This window comes from Podarcis pityusensis (genome assembly GCF_964106645.2).
Source record: "Podarcis pityusensis genome assembly, chromosome: 16".
Taxonomy (NCBI): domain Eukaryota; kingdom Metazoa; phylum Chordata; class Lepidosauria; order Squamata; family Lacertidae; genus Podarcis; species Podarcis pityusensis.
This window is the reverse complement of record NC_138041.1, coordinates 39,078,580-39,095,432: the sequence shown is the minus strand read 5'-3', so window position 1 is coordinate 39,095,432 and position 16,853 is coordinate 39,078,580. Positions and strand designations below refer to the sequence as shown.

At 44.3% G+C, this 16,853-nt stretch overlaps 1 protein-coding gene and 1 long non-coding RNA gene across 3 annotated transcripts in view; one reads left to right on the top strand and one right to left on the bottom strand.

Moving 5' to 3' along the window:
* The window catches only part of IFT81 (intraflagellar transport 81), a 51,642-nt gene extending 40,572 nt beyond the window's left edge, over positions 1-11,070 (top strand). For both annotated transcript variants that reach the window (XM_080985630.1, XM_080985631.1), the window contains exons 15-19: positions 1,243-1,329; positions 1,658-1,729; positions 1,827-1,912; positions 5,979-6,024; positions 9,693-11,070. In XM_080985630.1, the coding sequence (XP_080841756.1) occupies positions 1,243-1,329; positions 1,658-1,729; positions 1,827-1,912; positions 5,979-6,024; positions 9,693-9,875 (474 nt within the window). In that variant the 3' untranslated portion in view covers positions 9,876-11,070. The remainder of the gene's footprint in view (positions 1-1,242; positions 1,330-1,657; positions 1,730-1,826; positions 1,913-5,978; positions 6,025-9,692) is intronic.
* Positions 3,002-16,165, bottom strand: LOC308465621. Its single transcript, XR_013980517.1, has 2 exons — positions 12,572-16,165; positions 3,002-3,708 (listed from the first exon to the last, which is right to left on the bottom strand). It is a non-coding gene; the product is annotated as an uncharacterized lncRNA (long non-coding RNA).
* Positions 16,166-16,853: the final 688 nt, after the last annotated feature.

The window sequence follows — 16,853 nt, the reverse complement described above, 5'->3', positions numbered from 1 at the left end:
AGGGCATGTTGAATTTTCCAACTTTCGAATTCCAAAATGAGGGGTGCTAAAATGTTGTAACACGACATGGGAATTTGAAATGTATTTTGGATAAATTAATATAATTTCGTTTTTCTTGGTAAGAAGAATAAGTGTCAAAGTGCATAGAAATCATTATAAATGATTGCCAAGGCCTTGCAGTTATCTTATATATTAATGTTTTTGTTATTATTTATTGTTGTTGTTATTTAGCATTATCTGACATTTTCAGAAGGTAAAATTAAATTCTTTGGTTTTCCAAAAGTAGCTTATGTACTTCTTCATCAAATGTAGACGTACCAAGCTAAATGTTGACCAATCACAAAAATAATAGCAGACCCGAAACCTTAAAAAATATAAGGTGCCTCAGTGAAAAAAATTGCAAAAATTAGGTTTCACCTCCTAAAATGACGCCCCCTAGCAGAACACTCAGGTGGTCTGATGTAACCCAGCGAGACACCTCTTATATTTATTGCAGTGGGCCTAAGGTAGGAGAAATTCCTGGTGTCCTGCACCCTCATTTGAAATATGCTGCCCCAGCCTTAGTTATTTTATCACGTGGGTGAAGGCAAGCTTTGATTTTAAGCACGACTTGTAGAATACACCAGCCTTTCCCAGCCTGGGGCTCTGGGGCTGTTTTGGACTCTAAATCCCATCAGCTTCAGTGATGGGGGCCCAGGCGAGGGAAGGCTGGCCGACACCCGGTCTACTTGCTGCTTCACCAGTATAGTATGCCCTGCCATACTTTCTATCACAAGCTGGATTGTAGTTTACCTTTCACGAGAGTGCTCTGTTGCTAGTGATGCCGATTATCTCATGGCATAAGTGAATATCTGTACAAACTGTTTGTACAGGAACACAATCCTTTTACAATCTCGCGAGCTTAATTTTAATGCAGCCGAGTCAAAATCTAGGCTATGGAATGAACAAGTGGGAAACCTAATCCACCAAAGCATTAACAACGCTGGGTAGTGATACATGTTTTTAAAGTTGGGGGGAGGGGGGAGCTTGCAAGTTACGTGGTGGTTTACCCTATTTGATCTGTCGGTCTGCGAAGCTGGTGGCTTCCCCATGGGTGGTGTGCCTCAGATGCCTTTTCCGTTTATGTAAGGGCCTCTGTGTGCCAATAGCTGAGGTTAGGCAGCAGGACTGACAAGAACATGATCTCCCCAGGTGCCACATGCTGATAGAATTCATGTGCCCTTCTACCTTTCCACCCGCCAGGAATTGACCCAAGAATGCGGAGAGAAAAAAACCCAGTATGACAGCTGTGCAGCAGGCCTGGAGAGCAACCGTTCTGCACTGGAGCAGGTAAGAAGGCAGGCAGGACAGAGCTGCCCTTCCATATCTCATCAGTTTGGTTTTACACGTGCTCAGGCTTACCCCACTTGGCCCACACAGGTGGGCAGGGGGCAGACGGCTGCACCCAGGCATTCTGCCAGGTGCGGACATGTGGCAAAACGGTTGGCTGCATCCACCCCTGGACCAGTTAAACTTAACAGCAATTATTTTGCTTGCTTTGGCTGAAGAGGAAGCAATTAAATCATCAGTGACTGTTGACAACAGGCGCTCTTTCCTTGAAAATGGTCCTGATGTTGTTGTCATCATACATGTTAAAAATGTGCGCTTCCTGCTTTAGGAGGTGAAGGCCCTTCATGAAGAGTGTATTCAGGAGGAAAGCCGCTATCATCACATCAACTGCATGAAAAAGGTCGGTCTGAAAAAGGTTCTTTTGTAGTTGTTCAGTAAGATGATGCTGCTTCCATGGGAAGGGCAGTTGATATCTAAACTCAGGTGTTTCTTCTTAGATCCTAGAAGTCAGCCTTCAGCGCGCCAAAGACGAGATGAAGCTGTATGTTTCGTCAGATATGCAGGAAAGAAGAAAGGCAATCAGGTATTTACTCATTTTCTTACATTTATATCCTGCCTTCCTTCAACCTGGAACCCAAGGCATCACACACATGCTCCCCAGGAGCATCCCAGGTACTGGCCAGTCCCAGACATGCTTAGCTGCAGCAAGAGGTTGGGCTCACTAGTGCCTTAAGACCATTCCCTGGAAACCAAGCCTGATGATGAATGGTTGAGGGAACTGAGTGTGCTTAGCCTGGTAAAGAGGAGACTGAGAGGAGAGAGGAGAGCCATCTTCAAATACCTCAAAGGCTGTCACAGTGGTGCTAGCTTGCCCCCACGGCTGTGGGTGCCTGGGGACGCTAAGTCAGCCCACCCACTGGCGCATGCACACTACATCAGCTACATTGGTGTGCTGACATCACTCACGCACATAGTGGCAGCCTTATGACCTTGTGCGCACATGCTCCCACAGCATGCACACGGCCCCCACCACATTTTGTAGGTGCCCTGCCCCCCCCATTTAAAATGTTGTGGGGGGCTAGGGCACTCATGGCCCCAGGGAGTTGACGTGCCTGGGCTGCCACATGGAAGAGGGAGCAAGCTTGTTTTCTGCTGCTCCAGAGGGCAGGACCCAAACCAATGGATTCCAGTGACAAGAAAGGTTATTAAGACTCAACAAGAGGAAGAACTTTCAGACAGTAAGAGCTGTTCAACAGGGGAATGGACTCCTTTGGGAGGTTTTTAAGCAGAGGTTGGGTGGCCATCTGTCACAGATGCTTTAGCCGAGATTCCTGCATTGCAGGGGGGTGGACTAGATGACCCTTGGTTCCTCTTCCAACTATACAATTCTATGATTCTATGATATACTTGGGACTGTGATTTAATTCCAAACAATTTTTCAGAAATGGAGGTGTAATTTAGTCTTGAACTAGAAGAAACTGAGCATGTTAAGTTTTTGTGGAATTCTTTGTTCCCTCTGCTTAACAGTCTCAGCAGTGACACTTCTTGTTTGCTGTGGCTCCATTTAGGATTCTCTCTATAGGAAAACAGGACTACACACACACACACACACACACACACACACACACACAGAGTTCATTGAAGAACAAAATAAAATACTGTTTATGTCGCCTGTTGATCTCATGAGTCTCCATTTATGGTGGTTAAATTGGGGAGCAGCCAGGAACAGATAACAAACCCCTTGCAAATATATGGAGAGATGTAATCGCTGTCAGTGGAGGAAAGAAGTTGAATGCTGAGCAAAGAACTAGTAGGAATAGTAAAGCTAAAGTGGAAATGAGAGGACAGTTGCAGTGGAAGTTAGTGGGTGAACACTGAGAGCGTTTCTCTACTCAGTGTTTTTTGTTCTCAGTCTGTCTGCTGTAACCTACTTCTCAGACCTTGGTGTGCTATGGTGGCTACTTCACAAACTTTGTTTGTACTGTATTTAGAATTCCAAGCTTATTGGGGCCACTGTGCTTTGCCTGGCATCTAGGTGCTTACAGTGGTTAATGCAGAGAAGGAAGAGCATGTCAGAGACTGGGTGTCCAGTGCTCATCCCATCCAGTCCTAAGAGGCCACAGAGTTTATGCTGTTCAGTCTTCTTCCTGCCCAAGTCACTCACTTGTCTGTTCCCCATGCTGCAGACAGGGGCAGTTCTGGGAGCACCAAGAGCTATGAAGAGGCACATCAGGATGCCCATCTGTCATGGAGGGGGGGGAATGTTCATTTTCCAGGTGTCTTCTGGGTCTGCCTCCTGCACTTTTGCTTTTTGACTGCACAGTAAAATACAGGGTGCTTCTGGGTGAGTTACTCTTCTGAATGTCCATTTGCTACTCCCTGTGGAGAAAAAAAACAAACCAGGAGAGTGCAAATTCTCTTGGAAATAAGCAGAGCCTTTGATAGGCAGAAATTCAATAAGTGCAGGATGGAAAGAGAAGGCAGATTTCTAGAAATCCTTTCAGGGCTGAATGTCTCTTCTTGCGAGCACTGGAATGTAAACTGAGCTCAAACAACCCATAAGCAGAACCTCAGTTTACTAATGAACCAAAAATGCCCTAATTCTGATCCCCATCCTCTGTTCCATGGAGTCAGTACCGAGGAATGTGAAAAGTTAATTTTGTTCTCTAAAAATAGTTTTAACTTTCAAAATTAAGTTGCATTCTTTCCAGACATCATTATAAATAGCAAAAAAAACAACCACCAACCCTTCCCCCCCCCCCGACATTCAGAGGTTTAGTTTTCTGTTGTCTGTTTTTTCTCCTTCCAAGTCTTGGGACTAAAGAGCAATTGGTGAACCTAAAGTGATGGGGAAGGATGTCAATAGATGTGCATTCTCTTGGGGGCAATTGAGGTCGTCTTGGCCCTGGCACAAATTACAGCAGCTGCATGCAGGTTATGAGAAAGATGGATAGCCCGGGCTGCAAGAGTAAACCTGTTCCAGGCGCAAATCCCATTTCCCCATAGGACATGCAATATATGGGGTGGGAATGTGTAAATGGCTGGCACAGGCCCTGGAGACAAGAGCAAGTTCCCAGTAGTCTTGGCTGGGGTGGGGGGAGCAAAGGAGGAATCCTATCCTGCCTTCCCCAGTGGAAAGCTACAACACCCGTCTAAGAGGATTTATAGTTCTTAAGATTCCCAGCTGGAAGAATGTTCTGTCCCAGGCTTCCAGTCCTTGGATCAGCCCCCTTTTAGTCAACTGTTAAACTGTCATTTTGCTCAGATGACAGAGCCAAGAGTTGCAATGATTTCAGTGAAGTCAAAGGATCATTTTAGGCTGCTGAGGTAGGAGGGTTCAAGTTTGTTGTTTTTCTATCATCCAGTGAATTCCTTTGGGGTTTTCAGCTTATCTTGATGACTCACAGATTTATAGAAGCTTAGATGTGTGAAACCAGTGTCCTTCAGGGCATAGTCTCGTAGGCTTTACATGCAGGACACTCATCTCCAAATCCCCCTTGGCCATATAACTCTCTGCCAGGCTTCGGAAAATTCATTCCTAGTCAGTGTAATCTACCTTATAAGATGGTGACAAATAGAACATAATAGGTTTTTATCACTTTCCTAGACCCTTGAAATAAGACAGGAAAGATATACAACAAATATGTGTTTTAACAGTAAAAAATAATAATAATGAATCATCTACTCAAGAGTCCATTGGAATTGTGAATAAAAAGCCTCAGACCCTCACCTGCAACATGGGTATAATGATATGGAGCTGCCTTACAGGGCTGCTGTAAATTTGACTGGCACACAAAGTAAGTACTACTTTGAACACTCTAAAAGTGCTGGGGTGTATGGGGTGTTACGGGCGGGACAGTACCTCTGGTGGGGGGCACATCATGCTCCTTCTGCAGCAGTTTGTCCGCCATTGGTCCCCACCCTGCATTCAGCTCTCACCTGTGGCTCCTAGAAGCTGTCAGCATATGACAGTAGCCACAATTCCAGGAAACGACTTCAACTGGCCAGCAGAACCAGGTAAGGGTAACCAATGGCTCTCAAACCCTCACTGAGTCAGGAACTTCCCCTGCATGTGAAGACAGGCTCTGGCAGATTCAGTGGATGAGGCCAATAGTAGGTTTAACGGCAAGAAGGCAGTTTATGCACGTGCTGTAGAGGGAAATGAGGGGCAGATAGGAGAAGAAAAACTCTGATCCTAGACTTCCGCTGCATTGGAGCTACACACAACTGTGAGAAAGGCTTTGAGAGTAAACTCCAAGGAAAAATCCATACCTGCTGCCTTGCAGGACATCTTTGGAAGAAGAAAGGGTTAAGGAGTAAACCCTACACAAATCTGGAGTGGAGTCCCTAAAACAGTTGGATGGTGCCTTCCAGCAACTCCTGCAGCCAAGCTGGTGCTGAACATATTGCTCTACTTTCCTTTGGACCACATCAGTGGAGCCAAGAGTGGGGGTCTTGTCGCCTAGCAGCCCAGGACCTCCATACACGCTGCCCAGGCTTGCTCCCCAGAGAGGAGCAGTCACGAGTTACTGGTCTCTGCAGCCACAGCAGGTGCCGTGATTCTCCAACATTTTGACTTCACATCCACAGGTTTTTTGTAAATAATGTGTATGTGTGTATGTATGTGTTTATTTTATTTTCTTCTTTAGGGAACAATACACCCGGATGATCACAGAACAAGAAAACCTTGGAAAGGTAATAATAGGTTATTATTTTTAAAAATATTCCCTTTCAGTTTTAGAAAATGCTACATTTCATGCCTGTCATTAGTTTATTCTGGTCCTTATGCACAGCCGCCAAAAAACCATTCTGTTGCAGCTCAGAGAAATTGGCTTCTCAAAATAAAATAGAGAAACAATTCTGAAGTCAGTTTCCTATAGATAATGCTTAAGCTGCTTGACTATCTTTTACAAACAGCACATTCCCCAGGAACCCCAGGGATAAGATATTGTAATGCAGGCGACACTTTGCTAGATCAAATTTGAAGTGGTATATACAGAAACTGGCTGAAGATGATACATTACCCAGCTGTTGTCCTTGGTGTTTTTATAGAAAGTAACTGAAGTGCTTTTGAGATAGCTGCGTTGACTAAGACCCTTGCTGAGTTCTGTACATTTTTAATCGTCTTCTGTAAAGTTCAGAATTGCACAAATAATTCCTTTTTCTTAACTTCTTTCTTTAACGTTTCCCTTATAAATTCAGTTATGCAAGTGTTATACTTTTAAGGACAGAATTCCTTGTAAAGATTAATTTCATTTTTTCTTTATGTTCTAGAGTTAGTCTGGTGTGGTGGTGAGAGGGTCAGAGTAGGACATGGGAGGCTTTAAAACCCAACTCAGCCATGAAGCTCACTAGGATGACCAGTCACTGTCTTTCAGCCTAACCTCTTCCTTATAGGGTTGTTGTGGGGATTAAATGGGGGGGGGGGACCATGTGTGCCACCTGGAGCTCCTTGGAGGAAAAGGTGTGGTATAAATGAGGTTAGAATCATAGAATCATAGAGTTGGAAGAGACCACAAGGGCCATCGAGTCCAACCCCCTGCCAAGCAGGAAACACCATCAGAGCACTCCTGACATATGGTTGTCAAGCCTCTGCTTAAAGACCTCCAAAGAAGGAGACTCCACCACACTCCTTGGCAGCAAATTCCACTGTCGAACAGCTCGTACTGTCAGGAAGTTCTTCCTAATGTTTAGGTGGAATCTTCTTTCTTGTAGCTTGGATCCATTGCTCCGTGTCCGCTTCTCTGGAGCAGCAGAAAACAACCTTTCTCCCTCCTCTATGTGACATCCTTTTATATATTTGAACATGGTTATCATATCACCCCTTAACCTCCTCTTCTCCAGGCTAAACATGCCCAGCTCCCTTAGCCGTTCCTCATAAGGCATCGTTTCCAGGCCTTTGACCATTTTGGTTGCCCTCCTCTGGACACGTTCCAGTTTGTCAGTGTCCTTCTTGAAGTGTGGTGCCCAGAACTGGACACAGTACTCCAGGTGAGGTCTGACCAGAGCAGAATACAGTGGCACTATTACTTCCCTTGATCTAGATGCTATACTCCTATTGATGCAGCCCAGAATTGCATTGGCTTTTTTAGCTGCCGCGTCACACTGTTGGCTCATGTCAAGTTTGTGGTCAACCAAGACTCCTAGATCCTTTTCACATGTACTGCTCTCAAGCCAGGTGTTACCCATCTTGTATTTGTGCCTCTCATTTTTTTTGCCCAAGTGCAATACTTTACATTTCTCCCTGTTAAAATTCATCTTGTTTGTTTTGGCCCAGTTCTCTAATCTGTCAAGGTCGTTTTAAAGTGTGATCCTGTCCTCTGGGGTGTTAGCCACCCCTCCCAGTTTGGTGTCATCTGCAAATTTGATCAGGATGCCCTTGAGTCCATCATCCAAGTCGTTGATAAAGATGTTGAATAAGACCGGGCCCAAGACAGAACCCTGTGGCACCCCACTAGTCACTCTTCTCCAGGATGAAGAGGAACCATTGATGAGCACCCTTTGGGTTCGGTCAGTCAGCCAGTTACAAATCACTGAGTGGTAGCATAGTCAAGACCGCATTTTACCAGCTTCTTTACAAGAATATCATGAGGCACCTTGTCAAACGCCTTGCTGAAATCAAGGTAGGCTACATCCACTGTGTTCCCTTCATCTACCAGGCTTGTAATTCTGTCAAAAAATGAGATCAGGTTAGTCTGACATGACTTATTTTTCAGAAATCCATGCTGACTATTGGTGATCACAGCATTCCTTTCTAGGTGCTCACAGTCTGTTTGCTTAATGATCTGCTCCAGAATCTTCCCTGGTATTGATGTCAGACTGACTGGGCGGTAATTATTTGGGTCCTCTCTTTTCCCCTTTTTGAAAATAGGGACAACATTTGCCCTCCTCCAGTCTGCCGGGACTTTGCCTGTTCTCCAGGAATTCTCAAAGATGACTGCCAGTGGTTCTGAGATCACATCTGCCAGTTCTTTTAATACTCTTGGATGCAGTTCATCTGGCCCTGGAGACTTGAATACATCTAAACTAGCCAAGTATTCTTGTACTATCTCCTTAGTTATTCTGGGCTGTGTTTCCTTTGCTGAATCATTTGCTCCAAATTCTTCAGGTCGGGCATTGTTTTCTTTATCGGAGAAGACTGAGGCAAAGAAGGCATTGAGGAGTTCAGCCCTTTCTGTGTCCCCTGTTTGCATTTCACCATCTTCTCCTCTGAGTGTTGTTGTTGTTGTTGTTGTTATTCATTCCAGATTACAAAGCAGACTACCGAGCAGTGACTAATATGTTTGTAGTCCTGATAACAGTTCATTTTGAATTGCCTTTTAACCCTGTTTTAGATCTTCTTTGCAGAATTGTCATCAAAAATTGTCTTCTATTATTTCAACATACACAAAACACACACATAAAACATACATAAAACACTTAATCTATGTGTTTTTTTAGTGCTAAGCATGGAGCTCAGATTTAGGGGAGAGGCTGTAGCTCACAGGCTGAGCACTCTGCATATGCATGCTGAGTTCTGCCCCAACAGTGGCTGCCCCAGTGAATTCAGGATCTTGTAATGCCACGCAGACAAAGTAGCAGCAATTGAATTATTATTATTAATATCCCACCCATCTGGCTGGGTTTCCCCAGCTTCTCTGGACAGCTTACAGCATATATAAAAACATAATAAAGCATCAAACATGAAAAACTTCCCTAAACATTAAAGGGAATAAAATAAGGTTAGAATGTGTTAAGATAATTATAGGATAGAAAACAGAGGAAGATGGAAAGGAATTGCTGAAATAATTAATTGATGTGGAATACAAAAAGGGAGGTGTGAGGAAGTCGTGGAAAGAAGCGAATGAAAGATATGACATTGAAATTGTTTAAAATGGTCTTTGTTTTGTTTTATTTGTCTTGCATTGTATTGTGTTGTTTTTTGTTTTTTGTTTCTTTTTGCTTCTTTGCTTTGTTTAACTCGTTTTCTTTTTTTTGTAACTTTTAAACTCTTAATAAATATTATTTAAAAAAACAAAACAAAAAAAAAACTTCCCTAAACAGGGCTGCCTTCAAATGTCTTCTAAAAGTTGTGTAGTTGTTTATTTCCTTGACATCTGAAGGGAGGGTGTCACTACTGAGAAGGCCCTCTGCCTGGTTCACTGTAACTTCAGTTCTTGCAGTGAGGGAACCACCAGAAGGCCCTTGAAGGAGGACCTCAGTGTCCGGGCTGGACGATGGAATGGAGACGCTCCTTTGGGTGTACTGGGTCGAGGCCAGGATCTCTTGTTCAGAGAAATAAATGTTCGTGCCCCACTGTGAGGTAACTGTTGTAACTCTGAAACATTTCTTGGAATGATTTTGACTGTTCTTTTGAGTAACAGAAACTGCGAGAGAAGCAGAAGAGTGTGCGGGAAAGCCATGGTCCAAATCTGAAGCAAGTGAAAATGTGGCGAGATTTCCAGCTGCTCATGGAGTGCAAGAAGGAATGTTTCCTCAAGCAGCAAAACCAAGCATCCATTGGCCAGGTTATTCAGGAAGGAGGAGAGGACCGGCTGGTCTTGTGAATCAAGCTGTTTGGTATCCCAGGCATACTGAGCATCAGTTCTGTTGTGAAAATTGGTCTAGTTCTACAACTGTTTTTACAAAAGTTAGATTTCTGATTGCTGTTGTTCAGGGGCTCAGCTGCTGTTCAGCTACAATGGCTGCTTGGAAAAGTCCCAGCCTAAATAGAATGGCAATGGTTTCCCAGTTTGACTGGGAGCCTTTTCGGCTGCTCCTTGTATTAAAGAGAGAAAATAACTCTCATTCTACAGGTACTGCAGATGCAAAGTTGCTCTATCACTTGGAGGCCAGTTTAAGCAGTGGGACGGGCTCCGTGTTCAGTTACTGCATTGAAATGGGCTTATGGGCAAAGGTCTAGTCCATGTGTTGAGCTGAAGGCTGGCTGTTTTCACAGAGAAACCAAGATAAATGATACTCCCTCCCCAGGCCCAAAAAAGTTGGAAGTTCTAATTCTGCAGCTTCTACAGCCAAGCAGCAGGATATACTGTGACACAGAGCCAAACTGGCTTTCAAGAAGTCCACTCACCCCACTTAGTCATGCACAAACCTGGCATATTGCTTCCTCTTGGTACTGGGGAAAGGATGCTGATTTATCTTCCAAGGGCAGAGCAGGGCTTACATTCTCAGCACGTTTCTTAAACATGCATTTTTTGCATCAAAGTATGTGCAGGCCTATAACTTCATCGGGTGTCATCTTTAAATGGCCACTCCCCCTGGAGAGCTGCAGTGGAGTATAGAAGCAACAGGCAAAGCTTGCTTTGGGGAAGCAAAGTGTGGCCAGTTGATACAAGAGCCATTAGACTTCTCCCTTGAGATAAGCAAAGGGTGTGTAAAGAAAATTTACTAGTTGGACTAAAACTAGTAAATTTAGTCCTTGGACTAAAACTGAGGTGCAGGAACTTCCAGAAGTTTCCTTCCTTCCCTTAGGCCTTTGACCTATAGTCATTTAGAAACATATGAAAAGTAGTTATTCTAACCTTTTCTAGTTTTGTTAGAACAATGGCATTTTAACATTCCCTGTAGCTTTCTGCTCTCTGCCTATTTTTTCCTGGTTGATATTAAATTAATGTATTTCATTAATGTAGCCACAGAGACAATAAAGTCTAACATTCACATTGTTATTCTTCTGTACGCTTGTTCAGTTCCCCATTGTCCATACTTAATAAAGAACAGGAGTTTATTGGTTGTCAGGCTCCACTTCACCTCTCGGAGTTACTCTTTTGAGAAGTCAAAAGGCTTTGCTTTCTGACTCGGGGCCAAATGCTGTCAGCATCTGACCCTTCTGCGTCAGATATGGAACAGGTGATCTTAAAAGAAACCATACACAGAGTCCAAGACCTTGCTGCTCTGTTGTCTTACTCTTTAACAAGAAATGGTGTGACAAAGTTAAGTGCTGATTTGAATCGGGAGCTAGAAACCCTGGCCACCTCCACCAGTAAGAAAACATACATTACTGAATGAAAAACTAGGGAGCCATAAAAAGAGCAGGCTCTGAAGCGTGTACATGAGTTATGGACCTGTTTTCAACCACCTGTTTGTTGCATTTATGCTTTACATTTTTAGATAAATTTCCCCCTGCTCTTACACGTGTACACCTAAAAATTGTGAGATGTGGGTTGGTCTCATCTCTGCTAGGTACTGTAGTTGTGCTCCACTTCCTCGACTCCAGCCTTCCCTACACTCAAATGAAAATTGCAGTCTGCAAAATGTGGTTTTGTGTGGGCAAATGTGATAAACTTGTACAGTTCTTAAATGTATAAAATATATGTCAGAAATTATTTGAAAGCTTTCATTTCCATATGATGCAGATGTAATGCAAATATGCTTAATTTGAATAGTTTTTCTGAAAAAGAATTTTATATTTGCAGGACCAAAATGTGATATTAACCCTGAAGACTGAGTGATAGAGTCATTGGCACACTCATGTCTGCAAAATCCTGGTCTTGTTCATTATTCCTTGTGCTGGTGGAACCAACAGTAAAGTGTCTGAGTTTTCAAAGGAAGGATCAGTCAGCCGGTTTCTGAAACTTAGGTCTCTGGGGGAGATGAATTAAGCAGGGTCTAATTTAAAGCACAGTTGGAGGAGAGGAAAGGGTTAGCATGCTTCTAAGTGTGAGAAAATGTATTTGGTGGGAGGAGAGAAATGTAAATAGCCAGTGCCCAAGGCAATCTCAGTGGAAATAGAGCTGCAAAGTAGCTCTGATTCTGCCTCTGAGGTATTTTTTGAGGCCTAAATAGCAGCTTGATAGGACTTGGGAGGTTCACTGCCATTTGAAAATCCACCCCAGAGCCCTTAAATTATATTTATTACCCACTAAATCATTTAGCCATCCTACGACACAGCCTGTGACCACAGCAGTGAGCACTTTTGAAATCTCAGGCCAGTGGTTAGAAATAAGACTGAAATTCCCTTTCTGCCTTCTCATGTCAACAGCAGAGAGATTCAAGGAAGATTTGGGTTGTAATTTACTTTCTCCCCCCCCCCCCCCTTTCCATCTGCAGAAAGTAGTCAGATTGTAACATCTGTTGACATTATGCAGATAAGGTAAGAATGCCAGTTGCTGGAAACCCTCTTGCCCTGTTTGTGGGCTTCCCCTGGGGGCATCCCCTTGGCCACTGGGAGAACAGGAGGCTGGACTAGAGGGGCCACTGGCCGGGTGCAGCAGCCAGGCTCCTAAGTCCTTATCCAGGCGCTCACCATTGATGGGGAACTTCAGAGCCTCTGTGCTTTCTTGCAGGGGAGGGGGTCTTTAACTTCAAACCGGACTGAGGCCAGACAGCTGTTCAAGTGGAGTATTCTTCCTTCAGCACTCGTAATGGAACAGTGTTTTCATACAGAGACATTCTGTCACATAGGCACCTAAAATCCCAGGTGGAGATTTATCAGCTCAGTGAGAACTAGACCCAAGCGTCCTTGAGGAATGTAGCTCAGGAGCATCCTTGTAATCTGCTTAATATGCCTAGTGTAACGGCCACCAAGGAGGATGTGCCCAGTTTAAGAAAATAATACCTTTGTCATGAACTCTCCAGGTAGCCTGGCACGCTCATCATCAGCTTCTTCCCCCTCACCTTCAACCTTTCCTGGACAGAAACAACTGTTAACATGCTCTGGTCACATCCATAACGTGCTACAGTTTCTGAGGCAGTATGCCTCTAGATACCAATTGCTGGCAACTACAGGATGGAAGATGGGACGCGGGTGGCGCTGTGGGTTAAACCACAGAGCCTAGGACTTGCTGATCAGAAGGTCAGCGGTTCGAATCCCCGCGACGGGGTGAGCTCCCGTTGCTCGGTCCCTGCTCCTGCCAACCTAGCAGTTCGAAAGCACGTCAAAGTGCAAGTAGATAAATAGGTACCGCTCCGGTGGGAAGGTAAACGGCGTTTCCGTGCACTGCTCTAGTTCACCAGAAGCGGCTTACTCATGCTGGCCACATGACCTGGAAGCTGTACGCTGGCTCCCTCAGCCAGTAAAGTGAGATGAGTGCCGCAACCCCAGAGTCGGCCATGGCTGGACCTAATGGTCAGGGGTCCCTTTACCTTTACAGGAGGGACGAGTGCTCCTATGATTGGGCCCTGCTTGTGGGCATCTGTTTGGCCTCTGTGGGAGCAGGATGCCGGACTCTTCTGTATGTTTTTAAGCTTCCGTTGCATCTGCTTGTGTAAGGCTCACAATTGTTTGTTCTGCAAAAAAGACCTCTGCTCCCCAGGAGGGGGGCAGTCTAAAATTGAAAGTGGGAAAGAAGAGTAGCAAAGTTAAAATGGGTGAGAATGCAGTTCTAGTCAAGCTTGGCTACAGTTGGAGGTAAGGATTTAAGGAGTTGAAGCCAGAGGTCTCTCAGAAAAGGTAGGTTTTGAGGCAGGAGTTGAAGGGAAGGGACAGCAGGAGATTTGATAGGAGATGGAGTCAGTGTCCATGGAACCACCTCTAAACCACACAGCCCCAAAGTGACAGCACATCTCAAAAACATGCATTTGTGATCATCTTTCCTCAACATACTCCGCAAACTGAAGTGCACCTATAACTGTTAGAGCATCTGTATGCTTCCAGCAGGTTAGCAGACAAGCTTAGCAAAAGCCCTATTGAAATGAACAAGGGCACTACCTTGACTGAAGCTTATGATTCATTTAAGGTTTAGAGGAGCAAACCAGAGAGTAGAAGTATCCAATCAATTTCTGGACTTAAAGAACATACAGGAAAAATCTCAGAATGTGTTACTGATGCTTATTGGAATGGTGTCTATGGCACAGTTTCTTTAGCCCTAATGCAAAGAGAAATATATATATATAAAGACAGAGAGAGAGGAGGTTTTGCAGTAGCAGCACTTTTTGGACTGCACCCCAAAACGCACCATGCTGCTTTCTCAGAGGTCCATTGTCACTGCTGCGTCATTCCTGTTGCCCTCCAGAAGGGCAAACTGATTACGCACTTCAGCAGCATCAGAAATGACTTTCTCAGCTGAAGCAGAAAATTATAATTATCCAAAGAAAAGAAAAACTGGAGGAAGGGATAAAGTGGCTATCTTTAGCTTCTATGCAAGTGGACAGTCAATAATGTGACTTTAATGGTTTTTGTTCAGTGACTATTTTTTCCAACCTGTTAGAGATTTGATAGGCGTTTCATGGGAGGAGAGTGGGAGAATTCTGACAGCTCCTTCAGCTTATCGCTTTTCCTATTAGCATTAATACTCTAACCAGCTAATACATGAGATTACACACGGCTTGGAAAATCACCTGCTTCTTACTGGTGACGTTCCAAAGAACATGTAAGAAACAATTTAGTGTCTGTTAAATATACATTTTGAATATCCTGAACCCCTGGGAGCCTGCTCATATGTGACCACATATCCAGGAATAGCTCACTTCTGCATTAATTTGTTTATACACTGAGGGGGTTAAAAAGAAATTGCAGTGAGCTGTCCGGCAATAAGTGCAGGGACATTTAGATGTAATAATGTATTTAACTGAGTCTGAAGTCCAATTTAAACATGACAGCAGACAAGCCTAGAAAGATTACCCGCTTGGGGTCCCAGGCACCTTGTGGCACATCTAAACCAGGTCTCCATCTGCCAAGTGCAGATAGTTAGCAAGCCAGCACAGCCTCTGCCCAGGCCACAAATCCCTGGTGTGTTAGTTCTGCAGGTGAGGCAACTGGGCTTAGACATGATACTTCACACATGGGACTCTGCAAGGGCACATTATTTAGGGAAGTTTTTAATGTCTGATGTTTTATCATGTTTTTAATATTCTGTTGGGAGCCGCTCAGAGTGGCTGGGGAGGCTTGGAATCGATGGCCCTTGTGGTCTCTTCCAACTCTATGATTCTATGATTCTAAGTAATAAATTATTATTATTTATGAATACCCCAGCATGCCCTCACCTTTAAAACAAGTCTCTATCTCAAGAGGGGATAGTACAAGATCTGTCATGGATGCTTTAGTTGAGATTCCTGCCTGGCAACGGCTATTAGCCATGATAGCTAAATGCAACCTCCATATTCAAGTACTGTCTGCCCACTGTTGGAAACAATACTGGGCTACATTGGCTTTTCTGATCAAGCAGGTCTCTCCTATGTTCCATTATATTCTTACTGTGAATCTCAGGTGCTGAGGTCAGTCGGCCGCCTCCTCCCTGCTTTGCATGAGCGTTTCCAGAGTCATCTGGCTGGCCATTGTTTGGATGGAATGCTGGACAGGGCGGTTTAAAGTGCCAGACCTTTTTCAGCTGACATAGCAAGGCAGTTCTTCTTCTTTGGCAATCACTCGTAGCCGAGTAAGATTGTCTTCCATAAACACGGTTTTAACAATGAGTCCGTAAGTGACTGTGGAGGCCAATTCTGGATCCACACGTCCTTCCACAATGGGGGACATTGGTTTCTGGGCGGGAGTTGATCACGGTGTGGATTTGCCAAGCGTGCCTTCCTCCTAGCACATTTCTCCCTTGCATCCTGAGTTTGAGTGTCTTCAAAGCCCATGACACCTTTGGTAAAGGCTGTTCTCCAACTGGAGCACTCGCAGGCAAGTGTATCCCAACTGTCGGTGTTTATACTACATTTTTTTAGATTTGCCTTGAGACAGTCTTTAAACCTCTTTTGTTGACCACCAGCATTACGCTTTCCATTTTTAAGTTTGGAATAGAGTAGTTATTATGTACAGTTGTTATGTACCTATGAAATAATAAACCATAAAACCATGTACTTTATGCAAATAATATCTACAGATTGTGCATAAACTACTCACTTCATTGAGCTGATTTGAATTGAAGTGCTTAGTTTTCATGTTGCAGTTTTCAAATCCCTTTTTTTCTGTTATAAGATATGCCTTAAGTTTAAGTCATTTAGTGACAGGTAATCTAAGACTACAAATGTGCTGAGTGAGAGAATCATTTTACTTGAATAAAACATTTTTGGACATTTCTTGGCAGTTTCAAATAAGCAAAAAATATTTGACTGTTGACTGCCATACAAGGCTGGAAAATAAACATTCGGCACCCAAACTGCAGTGTTCAGACAGGCCTAGAGCATGAGCATAACTCGTCCGGCATCGCTGTGCTTCATTATGAAGAGCCTTCGGCTACATGAGCTTGCAACTATTATGGTATTTTCTTGCATCAGTTGTGAGGGAAAGCCTTCAAAGTGCCCAACAGTTTGGGATAAAGGTAAAGGTACCCCTGCCTGTACGGGCCAGTCATGTTGTGCGCCCATCTCACTTAAGAGGCCGGGGGCCAGCGCTGTCCAGAGACACTTCTGGGTCACGTGGTCAGCGTGACGAAGCTGCTCTGGCGAGCCAGCACCAGTGCAGCACACGGAAACGCCATTTACCTCCCCGCTATAAAGCGGTACCTATTTATCTACTTGCACTTAGGGGTGCTTTCGAACTGCTGGGGGGGGCAGGAGCTGGGACCGAAAGACGGGAGCTCACCCCGCCGCGGGGATTCGAACTGCCGACCATATGATCGGCAAGTCCTAGGCACTGAGGTTTTACC